Genomic DNA, 19,534 nt, shown 5'->3' with positions numbered 1-19,534 from the left:
ATTAGCTAGGCATGCTAACTTTAGCCTCTCTTCTCAAAACTAATAGAAACATTGTTAATCCAGTCTTTACACTTTTCACCTCTTGTTTTTACTGGTGAAAATACCATGAATATATCCTTGAAACTTTTTGGAGCATGTAGTCATTATTTCAGGCTTCAGTGGTAAACTGTTCTCCTGAAGGCTTTTATTCTGCTTGTTTTGAGTCAGTGCTGTGCTGCTCTTCGTGCTTACTAATGACATCTCTCTTTTCTCCAATGCTCACTAATGGAATCCAGTGATTGGGAAGTACAGCCTTCGCCATGACACAGGTACATTTGCAGTTACGAGATTTATCATCTAAAACAATTAAAATGATAAACCTTTCCACTGGTTTGAGGAAAACTTAGTGATACACAGTAAACAATGTCATTTATGTCCCTGGAATCATGTTACATTTGTTGTTGCTGATTTTTATTGCTTGTTTCCTCTCTTTTGAACAGTTTTGCGAGACACTCTTAACAGGAAATTCTCTGTGGCCTTCTCCATAATTGGGATGTTCTCTTCTCATGCTGTCAGCACACTCAGCATTTTCTTTTGTGCTGAAATCACTCCTACTGTCATCAGGTGAGCCTGCATAGTCATAAACACAACATACATCTTATCAAAGCAAACAGTCTTATTACTTTAAAAAATATATCGTCTATTATGACAGTGTCTGCACACAGCTTTTGTTCTCAAATTGCATATTTGCTCCCTCTTGTGGTGTGTTTATGACTGACAAGTGTTTGGAAAGAAAAATGTGTGCCACATTATTGATTACAATGGCTCCACAGAAAACTGGTGAAAACGTGGCTTTATGGAAAAAGGGCTGTAAGAGGTTATGAAGGAGGTTCAGAGCAACAGATCTGACCAGATGCTGAGTGAAGACCGTTGTCAGCTTAAGAAAGTGATAAAAGTGGCTGAATAAAGCCTGCCATTTTAATACTCTTAAGTGGGATGTATCCTGCCCACTTTCAGCTCTGTACTCCTAATACATTAGCACCGTATGATTCACCAGTCAGAAAATCCACAAATATCCTACATTAGGCTTTGGTGCAACCTCTTCATCTGAAAGAAAAAAGCCATTTGAGCTCATTTCCTTTTCACTCCAGCCTCCAATTGTTCTGATTGGCTTTCCCTTACAAACAGAAGGTCCAAACAGCAGGTGGGTGGGGCTTCTATGCTCACAACTAGAGCTATTTTTATGACATGACTAGGTGATGTGTTCTACTTTTGCAAATATAATACAGAGACAAAAAATAGGAAAAAAAGGGGTATGTATGTAGGCTGATCTCATTATTTGCATTGTGGTGACTGTGGCTCGAGTAGTAGACTGGGTCATCTACCAATTAGAAAGTCGTGGATCAATCTGTGACTCCTTACATCAGGGTTGGGGAACTCCAGGCCTGAAGGGCTGGCGTCATGCAGGTTTTAGATATCACACTGGGTCAGCACACTTGAATCAAATGATTCGTTCATTACCAGGCCTTTGGAGACCTTCGAGACATGTTAAGGAAGTAATTTAGGTAATTTAGGAGGTTAGAAAGCCTTTAGGCATAGTTAAAAAAGTGCTGCATGAGACAAGCTAAGTGAGGCCTGTAGTAGAAAGCTACTTTATAAGAAGCAGTCCATTTAAAGTTATTTGACCATGTTTATATCTCAAAAAATAAGAAGTCAACTTTTAATGATGTCCCAATCCTGTTGTATGAAGAATGCTTCTAGAATGCTGCTGTTTTTAGTGTAAGGTGCATCAGAACACCTTGGAAATAAATCAGCTCTGACCTCTTTTTCTGCAGGGGTGGAGGACTGGGCTTGGTCCTGGCTAGCGCTGGCTTTGGCATGCTCACTGCACCCATCATGGAGCTCCACAACCAGAAGGGCTACTTCCTGCATCATGTGATCTTTGCCTGCTGCACCCTGCTGTGCATCATCTGCCTCCTGCTGCTGCCTGAGCCACGGGGACAGCCACTGCCGGAGAGCCTGGCTGATGGAGAGACCTTTACCCGTCAGACCCTGCTCCATCCGGGAGAGCAGCACCTCCTTCTCGCCAAGAGTGATAGGGACTACTCCCGTGTTCAGGACACACCATTACATCTCTCAGCCACTGGGGGCGCTACAGTGGCAGCAGCCACCGCTCTGGCAGCGGTACCTGCCTCATACGCCCTTGCAACTGGTGGGGAGGTGATCGGGAATCATGCCATAGCCAATGGAGTGTGAGCAGCTTTGCAAGTTGTCTTCTGTGCTAATAACTGCTCCAAGCACTAACCTGAGCAAGCGATGACTGAACTTCCTGTACTTTAAGGGAAACTAATTGTTCATATGAACTCTTTTTATGTTGAGGATTCAGATGATGATGATAGTAAATTTGTGTCATTTGTAGTGACTATGATTCCTTCAGGAGTTGCCAAAAATATATTGTATTGAAGTCAGTGTATGTCAGATAATATGAGCGTCTTCAGTGGTGTTGGTGATTTTCTTGAGCCACCTTCTGCTCGAGGGTACAAGCAGACACAAGTGGAGAGACAAAGTACAGCAGAATAACTTTCAATAACGTGTGCTCTGAGTTTACTGTCTGTAGTTTTGACTCGTTGAAACTGGATTTCACTACATCTTAGATCTCTTTGTAGGTAGGTTATTTTGCACTAAATGTCAGAGACACAATCAAGTGTTTGTGATTTGCAGCCAACACATTGGAGATCCAGGGATTGGCTAAAGCCACTAACTTTTTGCATGAAAAGGGCACAAATGTTTTTTGTTTTGTTCTGTAGCATTGGTTAATACAATCTGTGACTCACTGTGCAATTCCCCAGCATTTATCAAGTAATTCTCAATTGACAGTGTAATTTTCAGTACCTTACAATACTTACCAACAGGTACAGTAAAACTATGTTTTACTGTACCCAGTTTTAAAGGAAAAAACTGAACAGGCTGTGGGGTGGTTAGCACTGTTGCCTCACAGCAAGAAGTATCTAGGCTCAAATCCAGTCTGGGACCTTTCTGACTGGAATTTGCATGCTCTCTTTGGGAACTCTTCCCACAACCTAAAGACATACACACATAGGGTTAGGTTAATCAGCGAATTTAAATCGGCTCTAGGTGTGAATGGTTGTCTGGTGGCTGCTCCAGTCTGCATGCCGAAGTATCCTTGGGCAAGATACTGAAGCCCAAGTTGCTCCTAACATGGAAAAATGTTTGATAGAAAGCACTTAGATCTAGAGAAAAAGTCCCTGTGTGAATATGAAAGAGTGATGTTCTCAAGTAGGGAAGCCCTATTTTAGAACCAGTCTATTTACCATTTACTCTTTGTGTTAGTCCTGTGATAAACTGGTGACCTGTCAAGGGTGTGCCCTGCATCTTGCCCTATGACAGCTGGGACAGCCCCCTCTGTAACCTCTTTGTATCCACTCTGTAAGTGGATACAAAGACGGATGAATTACACTGTAGTTATTTTTAGGTATTTGTTGTGTCAGAAGTGGAGGCCAGCATACTGTATCTCATAGCCTATACCCACAATAATACTACATTATCAAAAAATAAGTGGATGTTAGGCTACTCTTTAATATACCTCATACCCAGTGTAATACTAGGTATTACACGCTTGGCCTTTAGTCTAAACCCAATTGTCATTTCAAAAAGACAAAATTTCGACCTTACTGCTAAAACACTTGAAAGGTACTCAAAGATTAAAATGCTCAACGTACAATTTGTTTCTCATTTCCTTTAAACTCCCTTAATCTACTGTAACAACATTTTACAGAACCAGCGAGTATTTGTAGGCAACATTGAAGCTATTGCCCGGTTTGCAAGAGACTACCAAGGTGCCAGGAACTGCACCTATAAAAGAAAGAGAACTCATATTGACCCCTCCTTTAATGATGCCCATTCCCGAACCAGTTCCAAGGACTTACACACAAACACACAAAAAATCCACTTTGAATTCACTAAATAATACATGGTAAATGTTGGGAAACCAGACAATAAGTTGCGGGCTGTATTGTGAACTGCTACAAGTACTCCCTCATTTGTGGTCTCTTTATATGAAGTCCAATGTGGCACTTTATCCTCAGCTGAGAGGTCAGTGTGGACACTGATTTTTAAAGAAGCGTTAGTACTGCTGATGCTGGCATATGATGGTTGTTGGAAGACGAACAGCCGGAGACCTTTCTTGCAGACCATATGTGTAGCCTACAGAGACTTTGTGCATAATGTTAAACAAATCTGAGAGCTGAACGGACATGAGCGTGACCTGCTAGTGCACTACTGTATGTCTTATGATGCACCTCAGCAATTTAAATGGCTTTATCGCTCTGTTCTGTTAACAAAACAGAGAAGATACGATGTAATGAAAGAAAAAAAACTGTATTTATTTTTTGTCATGCTGCCAAGGGAAAGTTTTGTTGCTTGAAATACCTCCTTAATTAGCAAACATTTCCAAACTCACTCCTCGTTCTCTGTACTGTGCTAATACTGTAATCCTGTTCCTAGAGTGTGTAACTTTAGACAGAAAGCACAATATTTTACAGTTTTTTGACATGTGTGAAGATTAGAATAGAGCAGCATAGTCTGCATAGACCTGGTTTAGTTGTGATTGGTGTACATTATACACTTTATTATATAGGTATCCCTTAGGACTGCATAAAAATCTAAGGTATGTATACATGTGCCATTCATTTATAAAATATGGAACATAACCTTACTTTTATAGACTGTGAAGCACACTGAATAGACAAACCATCCCATCAAGCATTTTTGTGCAGATACACCAGAACCCGAGAATCCTCCATTTTTATAGTCATATTTAGTACACAGCACATATTTTAGACATTCAGTATGGTTTGGTAGTTTGTATGTTTTCAACAGTAAAAAAAAATACTCTAAGAAAACTGAAGGAAAAAAACTCAACCACTAATGCTGTTTTCTAAGTGTTATTTTTTTAATATGGATTTGTAAAAACAAACAAACAAACAGACAAAGCCACAGGCCTATAGTACATGTTTTGATAATAAACTACTTAATTTATTGTCAATAAAAAAACACTTGATGTGGCCGTTTGTCCTGATTATTGCATTTGAGTATGACTCCAGTACTACACTGCTGCCCTCCTCCTACAAAGGGTCACATGTGCTCAAAAATGCTCAGCGTGCAGCTCCAGCTCCTTTTTGATCCTGTTCTCCACCAAGAGACTGAGGTTGGAATCTGTCATTGGAAGACTGTAACTGACAAATACTTGTTTTTTGGTCTTCTTTGCTGAAATATGGAGAGACACAACATTAGTTAACTTTGTGTTCACACAAAACATGAAATGGTAAAAATAAATTAAGGTCAGCAGTGGCCCAACTCTAATGTCTATAGAGACTTATAAACTTAGCACATAGCTGCAAAGACCACGAGGACTTAATCATCAGTTGCAGACAATCCTGTTATTGTTCTCCGAGGTCTGGTTACAGTTTGCCTGAACAACATGTGTACTGAGTCTGAATAGTCACAAAATTGTTTTCGGGAATCCCGACTTCTGGTCAGTTAGATATGAAACTATAACACGCCTATAAGGACTGTCCCACTGTCACAAGGACTCCCTGGCAGGCAATTTGAGCTCTTTATGCACATATTTTATAGTTCTGCATTCCTGCAGACTTTACAAGCATGCCTCAGCCAGTCAATTCCTTAATTTCATTGGCTGTGGGTGAGAAAAAAAAATCCCATGTTTCCTGTTTAGTTGTCAAGGCAACATTATGTGGTAAAGACACCATAGATGAGTAGTCATCTCTGTAGACTTTGCATTAGGCATGTGTACAGACAAAGTTGTTGTATTGTATAATAGAGTCTCCACAGACAAATCTACCCAGGCATGAGCTGGCAGGTAAAAAGACGTCCACATTCAGCCTCACAATTGCCCTCTGCATCACCCTGCACATTTTCAGGAATAGATACTACAACATTAGTTAGCATACCAGGTTCTCATTGTGTAGGTACACTGCTAATGAGTCAACACTCAGTTGACACTGAGTCAACAGTCAACCAGCAGTCCTTTGTTCACACTGGTAGTTACCAGTCACCTCAAAACTGAAATAGGTTAGTTGCCTCCTACTCACTTCACATTGTCAATGTTTCACCTGTTGCAAGCTGCTGAGTTCCAGTGATATTACGTAGTGTCTTCCAGTGCGGACGTCATTTTACAGTGGACACTGAGATTAGCTAAGTGTTTTCACAAAACAAAGATAAATGGCTATTCTTTGCTGCTGTGTTTTGAACCAAGTTAAATGTAGTGTTTTATTTAACACTCCGCAGCATATCAGAGGTGTGAAACACTTCTTCAAGCCAGCTGTAATTAAGTTTGACGATAGAATTTGTGGAGATTTGAGACTTGCCTTGCTTCTGTAACTAAATGCAATATCACTTTTGATTTCAAACCTATCGTTTCACGGTTACACTAGTTATTGTACTAACACACACTCTGAATACTCCATACACAGATACGCTACTTTGAAGCATCACTCTACTCAAGTTTCAATTCTCCCTGTTGACCCTCAGGAAGGAAGGTCAAGTAGACACCAAAAACACATGCAAGAAAAAGGCGTGCCATTGACTCTGGGTTCAAAATTATATCAATGGTACAATTCTAAATATAATAGAAATCCACAATTAAGAACCACATGCAACTTAAATGAGCATTTTAAGACTTTGCTGTAGCTATCTCCTACATACAACACATATTGCAAACTAGTGTTAAACATTACCTAATCTTTGTGCCAAAGAATTTGGTGCTGTGTTGGATGGGTCCCCCATAACTAATGTAGATAACGGCATTGAATCCTGCAGACAAAAGCATATAAGCAGTTAGCTTCCCTTTCCAAATCAACATGTAAGTGACTTAATACCTGTTTATAGGCCTAGGCAATTTCTTTTACAACTCAGGGAAATAGAGAAACACTTCTAATCTTCAGAAGACTCGCTTTCTCACTCAGACACAGACACACACATATATATATGTATGTATGTATGTATGTATGTATGTATGTATGTATGTATGTATGTGTGTGTGTGTGTGTGTGTGTGTGTGTGTGTGTGTGTGTGTGTGTGTGTGTGTACGTACGTATACAAACACCGCCAAATTAATTTTAAAAAAATCACAATTTTTTTATACATACATTTAGGAAAAGACCCAGCAAAATAAGATTTTTTTAAATTATGCTGTTTTACAATATTCATATTTTATTAATTTTTAACGTTTATATTCTTTATGAAAAACTTTGAAAATCTTCCTAAAAAAACTGAAGACCTGCGCTTTTAAATTCCAAGTTTCTTATTCTTCACCCGACGAATATACCCAATATTCTTTATTTCTGGAAAACAGCTAACCAGTACTTGGTGAATGAAGGTGTGCTGTGCGGTACTTACATATTTGCTGCTCATAGACACTGCTAAGTTGGACAGAACCGGAGCCGAACCGACCCAAAGGAAAAACCCGCCGCTGAGCTTCATGACGTGAAAGTGTACCACCTGCTCCAGAATCTTTTCAGAGAAATTGTGAACGGAAATTCCCTCAAATTCTGCACCGTTCTGCATTTTGCCAATTTTGTTTCACTCTTTATTGGATGAACATCTAAAGGCCGCGTTAGCTTAACTATAAACAGCATGGAATACTTCCTGGTTTAGCAAAAAAGGCAGGCCAAAGCAATCGATCATCGATGCTCTAGAGTGAGAATCCAGCACAACCGATCTTGGTGCCGCACTAGATCCCTATTACACATTCAGTGTGAATTAAGACACATATATTAGCTTTTAATGACACTTTCTTACAGTGGCACCCTCTATGAAATAGCAGAGACTTTATAAGAGTTTTATTGGTAAATATTTTATTCTTGTGGCCAAAACGTTTTCTTGTACCGGACTGTAAAAATCTTTATTTTGCTGTGAGCTTATAAGCATTTTAACACTGGGGCCTCAGGGATTTTACCACTGAAGTCTTGCTTCAGCCCTTGAAGGTGATGCTTTGAGCTTTCCTTGTCAAATAAATGTACAATATTTAAAGATGGTAGTAATGTTTCTCCTCTTCAAATAAAGCCTTTGACCTGCTGAGCCCTTGACACATTTTTAGTAAACTTTGCTTCAGAGCATCCTGTTAAAGACAGTTGTCACAATTATATCCACGCTCTTTGGTTCTGTCCACCAGTGCAAAAGTTTTGGCGCGAGATATGTGAAGACTTATCAAAGTGTCTGAAATGTAACATTCCAACTTCCCCCTTAGTGTGTTTGTTGGGCAGCTTAGATAATGTCACTTCAGAAAAGAATATAGCCCATATGATTTTCACTGCCCTATGCATAGCCAAGAAAACAGTCCTCATGAACTGGAAAAATAAAAATAATCTTAATTCTAACCAATATATAAATTATCTATTAGATTACATTAGTCTTGATACAGCCTCTGCCACCACATCAGATCAATTGCTCTGGGCTCCTTTGATCAGCTCCATCACCTAGTGGGGGTGGGGGGTCATAGTTTGGTCCCGCCTTCACTGTTGTGATTGGTGTGGGGGTAGGGACAGGCTTAGGGCGTCGGGGGGGTTCCCCGGAGGCATCTTCCTTGGGGGGCTCAACCCGGGGTAGCGGTCATGTCCGGTTGGGGGCTCTTTTGGCTCTCGGGTGACTGTTTCCTCGTGGCTGCGTGCAGCGGGGCTAGGGGAGGGTCTGTGCTGACGGACGTGGGTTACTGACCTGGTAGCCTGGCTGGCCCTGGGTGGGTCCGGGATGGGCGTGAGGTTCTGGGGGCGCTCCGTCTCTGGGCTGGGGCCCGGGCCGGGCCTCGGGGGCTTGGGTCCTGGTTGGTGTGTTGCCGGGGTTGTGGGCGGATGGGTGCATGGGGGCCCAGCCCTGGAGCAGGGTGCCGCCGGTGCGTCGAGCCACCTGGGGGGCCCTTCAACTGGTGGGGGAGATGGTCACATCTTGCAGGAGCTTTCCTCTCCTCAGGAACTCTCTCTGCAGGAGGGGGAGATACAGGAGAGGTGGAGGAAGATCTCAGCCTGGACGTTTAAATCAAATCAAATCAAATCACTTTTTATTGTCACATCACATGTGCAGGCACACTGGCACAGCACATGCGAGTGAAATTCTTGTGTGCGAGCCCCACAAGCAACAGAGATGTGCAAACACAACAACACAAACGAGCAAAATACAAGAATGGCCAACCTGAAACTAATAAATATATGTACAATATATAATAGTGTATGCATTTCTGGATGTGTATACTAAATATTTTCCTACGTGTGTGTGTGTGTGTGTGTGTGTGTGTGTGTGTGTGTATACACATTTTTACAAATTAAATAGTAAAAAAATAAAATAAAATAATAATAATAATAATAAAATATATAAAATATACAGAGTTGAATATGTGCAAAACAAGTGGCATTTATATACAGTGTGGAGTGCATAATGTTGAAGTTCCAGTAGTGAAGCTGAGGTGTCTATGAAGTGTTCAGCAGTCTGATGGCCTGATGGAAAAAGCTGTCTCTCAGTCTGCTGGTACGGGACCGGATGCTGCAGAACCTCCTTCCTGATGGAAGCAGTCTGAACAGTTTATGGCTGGGGTGACTGGAGTCCTTGATGATCCTCCCCGCTTTCCTCAGGCACCGCTTCCTGTAGATGTCTTGGAGGGAGGGAAGCTCACCTCCAATTATCCGTTCAGAGCACCGCACTACTCGCTGGAGAGCTTTGCAGTTGTAGGCGGTGCTGTTGCCATACCAGGTGGTGATGCATCCAGTGAGGATGCTCTCAATGGCACAGCGATAGAAGGTCCTGAGGATGCGGGGGCTCATGCCGAATCTTTTCATTCTCCTGAGAAAGAAGAGGCGCTGCTGCGCCTTCTTCATTGTTTTGTTTGTGTGTACTGACCACGTAAGATCCTCAGCCAGATGTACACCAAGGAACCGGAAGCTGCTCACTCTCTCCACAGCAGCGCCGCTGATGGTGATGGGGGTGTGTACTTCTCTGCACCTCCGGAAGTCCACTATCAACTCCTTTGTCTTTGCGACGTTGAGGGTGAGATGGTTGTCTTGACACCAGTGGGTCAGGGCGCTGACCTCCTCCCTGTAAGCCGTCTCATCACCGTTGGTGATAAGACCCACCACTGTAGTGTCGTCCGCAAACTTCACAATGATGTTGGAGCTGTTAGTGGCTGTGCAGTCGTAGGTGTAGAGTGAGTACAGGAGAGGGCTCAGTACACACCCCTGTGGAGCACCAGTGTTCAGTGTGATGGGGGATGAGGTGATGCTGCCCAGTCTGACCACCTGGCGTCTGTCAGACAGGAAGCTAAGGATCCAGCTGCAGAGGGAGCTGCTCAGTCCTAGATCCTGCAGTTTCCTGTCCAGCTTCGAGGGAACGATGGTATTGAATGCTGAGCTGTAATCTACAAACAGCATCCTCACATACGTGTCTCTCTTCTCCAGGTGTGACAGGGCAGTGTGTAGTGTCAGGGCTATGGCATCATCAGTGGACCTGTTGTGGCGGTATGCAAACTGTCTTATGTAGTCTGGAAGATGAGTGGATGGTGGGGTGGGTGCAGTTTTCTCTGTGGTGGGGTTGGGTGGACTGTCCCGGGCTCTGTGGGGCCGGGGGGCGCTGCTGCACTGGGCCCCGGTCTGGATGGGCCTGGGCCCCCTTTCCCTGGCGTGTGGGAGTGCCTACTGGGGTCAGCGGGGGAGCTGGCCCCAGGGAGGGGTTACCTGCCCCTCCCTTCCTTCCCTCCCCATCTCCAGCTGCCTCCCTCTTCCCGCTCCACCACAACCACCCACACATGCAGGGCCTTGGAGTAGGGGTATGTCACCAGGGTGCAGAGGAGGCTACCCCCCCCCTCTGTCCCCTTCTGGCTGCCTCTGCCTCAATTTTATCCCATTTTATCTTGGGGGTGGGCACAATCACGGAGTCCAAATTACCATCAGGGTATACACCTCACCCCTGGCGTCGTTGCCCACCTCTCAATTTTAAATACACGTAGACATTGAGGGCTATCAGGAGGGACTATGCGCTTACCTGCTGCTCCTTGGCAGGTAGCTCCATGCCCTCCTGGGTTTTAATTGCACCTTAGAACACACATACATCAACACTACAATGAGCGGGTGGAGGGAGGTTTAGAGTCTTCTCCCACCCCCATTCTCTGCGGCCTGCTGGAGCGGGAGGGCTAGGAGGAGTTGGCCGTCCGACTGCGGTCTGGAGTGTGGGGCCTCCCTGCTGCTACGGAGTCGGGGTGGTCTGCCTCTCCCCACCGCAGGGAAAAGGGTAACACCACCTGGGTCTGGGTGCAGTTCCCCCCTCCAGGGGCAAGGGTACCTAGACCCGGTTTGTAGAGTACGCTTGGGGAGTGTGATCGTGTGTACAGCGTCTCTTTATGTCTGTCTCCACGTTGGTTGAGTGTGGAGTGAGTGCATATGAGAGCATGAGGGTGGGAATGGATGTTTGTGTCTGTGTGTGCCTGTATGTCTGTGTCTATATGTCAGGTTGGGTATCAGACGCCACCTCTCTGGGGACACCTCAGGCCCTCCAAGGTTTGGAGGCCTATCTCCACCCACCACCACTTCCCCTGCCGGTGTCGTACTCCCTCAGGTGTCGGTGCGTTGGTGGTTCTTTGTGTCTGGGGGTGGGCGTCCAGGTACACACCGGCTCACTCCTTGGCGGCCGCTTATCGGGGCCTGGAGCCTGGGGCTCGCTCGGGCCCCTTCGGAGGTGGGGTGCCCCCGGCCTCTCGGCCTGGGGCTCGGTCACTCAGGCACAGCTGGCGGCCGGCGGAGCTCATGGGCGCGTCACTGCAACTCCCTCTGGCTTCTGCTCCGCGGCTGCTGAGTGAACCCTCATCTGGGACTCTCCTCAGCTCTTACTGGGACAGTGGCACGGCTGCCCCTCTGTTGGTCTTCCTTGGTCTCTTGTGTTCTGGGGGCCTCTGGATGTCTGGAGTTTTGATCTCCTCCATACCTGCTTCACACCCTGGAGGACGGGGCTGTGGCTCCCCCACACTCCCTAGCAGATCGTTACATGGAGAAACCTTTGGAATACAAGCGCGCTGATCCACACAGGTATGCACACAGGTGTTCACTGCTCGTAGACCCAAATTACACCTTTCTTGGCTGCTACTTCGAAGCACATCTGTCCTGCGTGCTGCACAACAACATTGAATATTTAGTATTTACTGCTGTTTACACTTAGCTAGATTAATGCGATGGTGTTGTGTTTAGTATGTTGCTTTGTTTTGTTTTTTTGTCTTTTTTGCTTGTTTTCTATTCTTCTCTCAACAGGTGATCCAGGAGATTTTTTTTTTTTCTCCCCCCCTTTCTCACTGTCCCTCCCCCCTTCTGTTTTTCCTTTCCTTCCTCTTTCTTTCTCCCTTTCCTATCCCTCACTCATGTCTGTCCCGTCTGTAACATCTGAAAATAAAATATAATAAATAATAAAAACAAAGATCGACCAAATGGACCAATACGGCAATGCCACGATGATCCATTTGGCAAAGTAAATCCATTGGGTATCCTTGTTGGTCTTCAGACAACAATTCTGATGGCTAAAGAACCAAATGGGACAGGCGAAAAAAAAAAAAAGGACAGTTGTCACAGGTCTGTAGCTGGATGGAACCCAGATTTTGTTACAAATGGAATCTATTTACATTAAATTGTAACTTTAATTTGTGTAAAAAGCTGTTTCGCATATTTCTATTTTTTTTTTTTATTAAATCTAACATTCCAAATGAAGATTGCATCATAAAAAAATAATCAAAATAACATTACAATTCACATTCTACATTTTATTTTTAAAGTAACACCAACTCTTTTTCTCCACAGTCGAATAATGAAGCCGTGGTTTCACTCTTCTAGGAAGTCTTCCACCAGTGTGTTGAATTCATCAGCATGCCTCAGGTGGAGGTTGTGTTTCCCCTCTGGCATTAAATGCAATCTAGATTTGGGGATGAAAATCTTGATTTAGCTTGTACCTAAAAGTGAAATTCATCAATTTGTGGTAATATTATTGTGCGTTCTCACCGTGAACCTTTGATGTGTTTGAGGAGGTACTCAGGGTGGAGAATTGGCACCATGGGGTCTTTCTCTCCATGGATGATGAGGGTTGGACAGCTGATCAGGGGCAGAAGTTCCATGCAGATGCTTCCTAACCAGAGAGCAAAAAGGAAACATTCAGATTATCTGCATTAGTAAGAGACAAAATTAACAAGTGTCTTTTCAGATTGTCTAGTGTGCCTGCAACAGCACAGAGCCATCACCTTCTGGTCTGTGGACAAACTGTGCGATTCCATCCACCCAGGCCTCCCACAGTTTAGCAAAGACTTGCACCCCATACACCTCCTCCATGGGTTGCCTCATCCTCGCACTCCATTTGGAGACATCACGCACCTCTGAGTGTTCCCACAACATAACCGTTCACACACAAACACACAACGTGCACATATTCAAGTGAAAGCCAATTTGTAGCTCGAATAACTTGCCACTTGTCCAAGGCAATAAAACGTGACACACCATTGTAAAGCTTGAGGTCCTGCTGGGAAACAAAAGCATTGGCTCCCCACACGACCATCTTGTTGATCAGATCGGGGTTCCTTGCGGCTGCAACCAGAGCCGTGATTCCCCCGTCACTCCACCCAAGCAGGGAGAACTTGCCGAATCCCAGTGTCTGCCAAAGAAATGATTAAAAAAAAAAAAGTAGGTTGTGTCAAAGCAGTAACACAACTTGCTGTTGTAAAAAATGCAAAAACTTTCTTTAACTGCAAGACCAGACAGTTGTACATTTATCTGTGTATGAATTGTGATATATAAATCATGAAATGCAGTAAATAATGCAGAAGACAATTAGTCTTCATGCTTCTGAATGTACAGATATTGTGAGAAACCTATTTGACAGAATCCTTCCTGCATGATTCACAGTTCTAAGACATTTTGAACAGTGAACCATGCAAATGGTTGGTGGTGGGGGGTGGGGGTGGCCTTTAAATTTTCTGTTTTGAATCATCACTCAAATTTGAATAACAGGTGGGCGGGGCCAGAATAATGTGCCTGTGAAGATTACTTGTATGCATCTAGTATTTACAATCTTTTTCGCAACTTTGGCTGTGTGTAACATGAGTATCCACTATTGGAACATATAGTATACAATAACAAGATCAAAGAGAAAAATCAAAGAGAATATTAAAATATTATTAAAGCTTACCAACATGCAACAGCTGTGTTGGATTCTGCAGCCTTCTAATTTCACACACTGTACGTGTAGCTCATAGGTTGCCAGTGATTTCAAAATGTATATTTTCATAAGAGTTATGATGATGGTCAAAAAGCAATTTGATTGGCATACAAAATATTGCAGTAAATAAGTACTGAAAGGAGGGGGTTTGTTTGTAGCCTCATACCGGAAACTAAAACCCCAGACAGGGGCTTTTTGTCATGTTCATTACTGAAGGGTAAAAGAAGGATATAGCTTCGTAAACCAGGAATTTTAATATTGGTGTATGAAAATAACATGTCTTAGTATTAGAATCGGACCGTGGATTAGACATCATTTAAGTCAGGGTTGCCTAAATTTTGATCAGAACACAAAGCAGAGAATAGAGGAGGCATATACACTAACTGTATATAATAATTTATTAATTGTGCTTTAAACACTTTCTCTAAACTGCGCAAAAAAGAAAAGAAAAGAAAGACCAAAAAGAAAAGGTCCAGGTAATTTTTTTAAGGTAATTTCCTGCCAATACATTATCTGTTTTGTTATGGGAGTTTCCATAAATGGTAAAACTCGATATGTGGCTTAAAAAAAAAAAAAATTAGGATTAGTATTGCTTTCTAATATTTATCCAGATATTAGACTGTAGTAAAATCTAGCAGGTTTTGGATTGCAGAATTTAACTTATTTTCCATTTTGAATGAATTCTAGACCTTTATCATTTTACGACACGCTGAACTGAGCATGAAGTTTATCAGTCCCCATATGTTCCTTTCTTTCACATGCCCCCCAGAGAAGGGGCTTCTCTGTAACCTGTAAAGGTCAGATTGGTAATCATTTTCACCCTGAGTTTATCAGCAAACCTTCATAAGATCAACTGCATCCTTCGCATCCCTCTCAAAAAAGTCAGGGGGGAAGTCTCTGTCTGGGGGACGGGATTGTCCATACCCGCGGGGATCCCAGCCAACTACAGTGAAGCGTTCTTTGGCCAGAGACTTAAGCTGAGGACCAAAATCCGTCTTTGTGCTTCCTGTGGTAGAAAATATAGCAGTTTTTCTTTTAGATGCTTAAAGGACTCAATCAAACTGTACTGAATGATATGCTATTCTTACAACAGAGATATTTTGAGTATAAAGATTTTGATGTCTTCCCATATAGCCAAACTTCTTTTCTACATTAAAAGGAGGCGTGTGCTTGTACTTACCCAGAGCGCCAGGAAGCAACAGCACAGCATGTTTTCCTCTGCCTGTCTGCTCGTAGTACAGATCCACTCCATTAACAGGCTTCTTGCCTGAGGCCACTGAAGAGCTGCAGGGAAACACACGAGGAGACGGTGGCAGTCAAAATGAGCTGTGGATAGCAGAATAAGGTGGGATAGTTACTTTGAATGTTACAACCAAAGATAAAGTCGTCCTTTGTTAGGACAATTACAGCAATCACATTGTTCACCTTTTATGAGAATAGAAGAATCTTGGGTTTTATGGGCCCTTAAAAGCAGGTTTGAAAAGTGGAACCATTGTTCAGCTTAACCCTCGTTGACAGCATCTGTTCCTGTAGATTTAGAATGCTGATGTATGGCACGCTCTTATTCTTGGTCTCTGTTACTATTAAAGCTATTTTGCTGGGATGAACTGTAAATGTTCTACCTACATTACTGCAGAACACATTTCAAAGCTGTGAAAATCAAAGGCTCTGAGTAAAGTGCGCCAACAACGGTACTTGAATAAAACAAAAGGTGTACATGAACTCATATGAGTTTTGATTATAAGCAGTTCAGATGCAGCAATTATTCATTTACTGAATAAAACTAACCTACTGGCAAATTACATGTTCAGAGATAACAGTGTTTGCAACAGCTCATAGTTGCTGGTGGTTATTTACCATCACGTGATGGCAGTCATATATTTATGTGCGCGACTGTGATATTTCTCCATCCTTTAAAAACAAAACAAAACAAACAAAAAAAACCCCGCAGTAATCTTTTTAAAGGTAATGTTTTGCAGTCTAACACATCTATAATATCAAGATTTACTCCTGCAAAAGCCTCGAGGCAAACACTTTATGCATTAAATGACGATGAGATTATTCTAAATATTATCCGTCTACAAGCAAGGTGTTTAGCTTTAATTTGAAAGACAGTCACGGAAGGATAAAGGATGAAAAAGGAACTTTATTGTTATTATTTGCTATTAAACAAAAACATCCCTAACAGTTATTCACCAGATCGACAATATAATATAATATAATATAATATGATAATTTAACCCCCTTTTCTGCATTTAAAATATTTGCAAAGTATAATTTACGACATTAAAACGTGTTAGAATATTATATTTATGTAATATTTGTGACAGATAAAGGACACAGTGTGGCCATGATGAAGACGAATACAGACATTAAACTCGCATTAAATATAAATGGCTGTTACATCAGTTTTTATAGGTATATATAATCGATACTGTCGTAATATCACAGTTGGTTCATAAACACTATGTTGTAGTGAGTGGGCATACTACACCATCTAGTGGACTGGAATCAAACAAACCTCGAGGCAAGAACTACGACTGCAAGAAAACCCAACGCATTTCCTGCGTGGTCTCTGCAGCTCTGTGCAGTTTGTCCTTGCAGAGTCGTGCGTGTCATTTCACAGTGCACACAGTATGAAGACAGTAAGAACTGTTACCAGTACGGCCGGATCGCTGTCATGGCTCTCTTAAAGCCACGTCTCCCGAGTAAAAACAGCGCCATGTATGATCGGTGCGCACACTCAGCACGTCCTCAGTCAGTCCCCAGGTTTGATTTGGCTGGTTAAAAATTGTACAGTCTCTCTCCGAAGTGGACCAAAGTCCACACGTTCCAGCCCTGCGTGTTTGTTTTTAAAGGAAGTGCTGGGATCAGTGTGGCACTTTCAACGTCGCCGTTTATCCAGTGAAATATTTTCAGGCGAAAGTACGAAGGCGAATCCAAAATCACAAGCTGATCTGAAAACTGTACTTTTCCGTCGTCACTCTGACATGTCAGGCTCACTGGAGTGAAGTAGCTGACCCACCAGTCCGAGCGCAGGCTGCAGGTCTTAAATAATGGCAGAGCAGATTTTTAACAGGCTTCTGTTAACATGACCTCTCATGGATCAGCATGTTATTAATCTGAATAGAAATCAGCTGAGCACGTCTGCTTTGATACTGGCTTTGCTGTGTGTTTAGAAGTGGGGTGAAGCCATACGCTGTATATAAAAGATGGACTTCTCCAGTTGTTTGGTGACGCTTTATTGTGAAATTTCAGTCATCACCACGTTGTTGTTGTTTTGAGAATGGACGTGACAAACAAGAGATTTATGTGACTGTGAACTGAGGACATATGCATGAGAGCCCATAGCTGTTTTTATCCAGACTTCTCTTTGAAACCAGAGGAGTTGCCCCCTGCTGGCCATTATAAAGAATGCGGAATACATTGGCTTTACTTTTCAGATCTGGAATCTGCTTCTTCTTCTTTTCTTTTTTTTTTAGAGCTAACGAGTGGAGTGAAGTTAATACAAACTATGGTTTATATTCTGAGATATACTCCTTCATGAAAAGGAGGTCATTAAGTGAATGTTTCCAAGATGTCTGGGTTATTGTCCCATGAAGACCAAGTGTGTGACTGAGTGTGTCACATGTTTTCAATTCAATGTCAGGATTGAAGCTTTGCAAATTGTAAAGAAAAGAAAAGACATGAACAAGATGCGCAGAAAAGAGAAACTATGACGCTCCACCCAAAGGAGATGTCAGGGACTTTGGCTTAGATCTGCTCGATATTGTCGTTAGTCCCGCTCATGGTGCAGGTTAACTGAACGATGTCTTTCTGCAGTGTTCATTTGACTGCTTCTACAACCAAGAAACTCAACATGTCTACAAGAGCTTTTCCACATCCTGTTAACGCCAATGTACAGCAATTAGCTGCAGTTAAACCGGGTTGCAGCAGGGGGTACTCGTGAGATATTCCTAAATACAAAGACGCAAATAGAGGTGTGTGGCTATAATCTGTTTTTGGTTCTCAAAAATACAGAATTGATCAGTTGTACAAACTGGCCCTATGTGGCCTGTCTTGGGTGTACCCTGCCTGTTGTCCTAGCTGGTATAGGCTCCAGCCCTCCTCGCGACCCTGAATCGATAAGCGGAAGAGAATGGAAATAAAACACTTGTTTCTGGTTTTTCTGACTTCTGAAGTCAGTTTTGTCCGTAAAATGCTGGTATTGTGTTGTATATACATGCTGATTGGTTAAGGTTTTACAACGAGAAAGAACTCCTCTGATGATAACAGTTTAAAAACGTAGCCGAACCGCAACAGAAACCTCCACATGTGTATTAGAAGCAGCTGTGTGAGGTGATTTGAAGCTGCTGCTACAATCCAATCAAGATGGTGGATGCTGTAAAGTGCCCTATAGTGCTGTAATAGTCCTAATACTTACAGAAGGGTGTTTTCCTACAACTGAAACCTATAAAAAATGGAACTGTATCAAATATCGTCTCAACGCCTGAAACATGCTGAATTTAAATTTCCAGAAGAAAAATGTTTACTCCACCACATTGACATTTTTGGGTTTGAGCTTCTTTGGGCCCAATTCCTTCTGGACTACTGCGTAAACACCCCTACGATATAAAAAAAAATGAGTGGGAATTATGAGTTATAGCATAATCATAGACATTTTTGATACCAGAAGAATCACAGTGGACAGATACAGATGTCTAACTTCAGTCCCTAAAAGGCTCCAAAGGTTTCAGCACTATTTTGTACAGTTGGTCTTCATAAGCACTTATAGATTTCAAGAGGCTTTTCTTTAAAAAGACTCCCGCCTTTAAGCCCGACAAAATATACTCTCAGAATTCATATAGGGTTTTCCTTTTCTGTTTTATAGGAAGCGTTCTTTCCTTTTTCATCCTTTGCCTTTTAATGGACTTTATTTGAGGAAGGTGACACACTTAAAAATTACCATAAAGCATCAACATTACACTACATATGGAAATATTCCAGATTTTATATGTGATATGACAAAAAAACCTCTTTTACTTGATTACAGAACTTACTGTGTGTTGGATCAGTAAGACCTCAGAATGGTTAATCCCTGTGAGAGATCTGAAATGTTACAGCCCTTTGAAACCACTCCTTTCACGGGAAGCTTTGTTGCATATCAATTTCCTTCTTGCTCTCTCCCCCCTCATTTCCTGCCATCTTTCTACTGTTGTTTATGTAACGAAAGGCCTACATTAATCCTTGAGCGAGCTTGAGTATTTCACGCAATTTCATGGGTGTGTAATCAGATATCTGTCAAATGTCA

General features: G+C 42.5%; 3 protein-coding genes across 4 annotated transcripts in view; 1 reads left to right on the top strand and 2 right to left on the bottom strand.

Annotated features, from left to right (window-relative positions):
* The window catches only part of slc22a23b (solute carrier family 22 member 23b), a 28,119-nt gene extending 23,056 nt beyond the window's left edge, over nt 1-5,063 (top strand). Inside the window, exons 8-11 of one of the 2 annotated variants that reach the window (XR_013902748.1) lie at nt 276-308; nt 480-603; nt 1,815-2,891; nt 2,923-5,063. Coding sequence is in view for 1 of the 2 variants with exons in the window: in XM_026146738.2 (XP_026002523.1) it covers nt 276-308; nt 480-603; nt 1,815-2,235 (578 nt within the window). In the remaining variant the exon portion in view is untranslated. Of the gene's footprint in view, nt 1-275; nt 309-479; nt 604-1,814 lie in introns of both variants that reach the window. The other variant, XM_026146738.2, reaches the window with a different exon arrangement.
* On the bottom strand, nt 4,931-7,689 carry psmg4 (proteasome (prosome, macropain) assembly chaperone 4). The gene is made up of 3 exons (XM_026146739.2): nt 7,417-7,689; nt 6,756-6,831; nt 4,931-5,265 (listed from the first exon to the last, which is right to left on the bottom strand). Exons 1-3 carry the CDS (start codon nt 7,582-7,584, stop codon nt 5,144-5,146), a joined length of 366 nt encoding a protein of 121 aa, XP_026002524.1. The 5' UTR covers nt 7,585-7,689; the 3' UTR covers nt 4,931-5,143.
* A 5,098-nt stretch (nt 7,690-12,787) lies between these two features.
* Nucleotides 12,788-17,368, bottom strand: bphl (biphenyl hydrolase like). The gene is made up of 7 exons (XM_026147045.2): nt 16,904-17,368; nt 15,425-15,528; nt 15,084-15,250; nt 13,527-13,680; nt 13,274-13,405; nt 13,038-13,161; nt 12,788-12,951 (listed from the first exon to the last, which is right to left on the bottom strand). The coding sequence occupies exons 1-7, from the start codon at nt 16,966-16,968 to the stop codon at nt 12,861-12,863; spliced, it is 837 nt and encodes a 278-aa protein (XP_026002830.1). The 5' UTR covers nt 16,969-17,368; the 3' UTR covers nt 12,788-12,860.
* Nucleotides 17,369-19,534: the final 2,166 nt, after the last annotated feature.

The sequence above is a fragment of the Astatotilapia calliptera genome, chromosome 17, assembly GCF_964374335.1.
Source record: "Astatotilapia calliptera chromosome 17, fAstCal68.1, whole genome shotgun sequence".
Classification (NCBI taxonomy): Eukaryota; Metazoa; Chordata; class Actinopteri; order Cichliformes; family Cichlidae; genus Astatotilapia; species Astatotilapia calliptera.
The sequence above is the reverse complement of the archived record's forward strand: the minus strand, read 5'-3'. Positions and strand labels throughout refer to the sequence as shown.

What these genes read in the sequence shown, in the direction of transcription:
- psmg4 (XM_026146739.2), bottom strand. Translation starts at nt 7,584, where the DNA reads ATGCAGAACGGTGCAGAATTTGAGGGAATTTCCGTTCACAATTTCTCT. An exon ending in TGTCTATGAGCAGCAAATAT is followed by an intron (nt 6,832 to 7,416) that starts GTAAGTACCGCA and finishes TTTTGTCTGCAG; the next exon opens with GATTCAATGCCGTTATCTAC. An exon ending in TTCTTTGGCACAAAGATTAG is followed by an intron (nt 5,266 to 6,755) that starts GTAATGTTTAAC and finishes TCCATATTTCAG; the next exon opens with CAAAGAAGACCAAAAAACAA.
- bphl (XM_026147045.2), bottom strand. Translation starts at nt 16,968, where the DNA reads ATGGCGCTGTTTTTACTCGGGAGACGTGGCTTTAAGAGAGCCATGACA. An exon ending in GTTGCTTCCTGGCGCTCTGG is followed by an intron (nt 15,251 to 15,424) that starts GTAAGTACAAGC and finishes TTTCTACCACAG; the next exon opens with GAAGCACAAAGACGGATTTT. An exon ending in GTTTGTCCACAGACCAGAAG is followed by an intron (nt 13,162 to 13,273) that starts GTGATGGCTCTG and finishes CTCTCTGGTTAG; the next exon opens with GAAGCATCTGCATGGAACTT.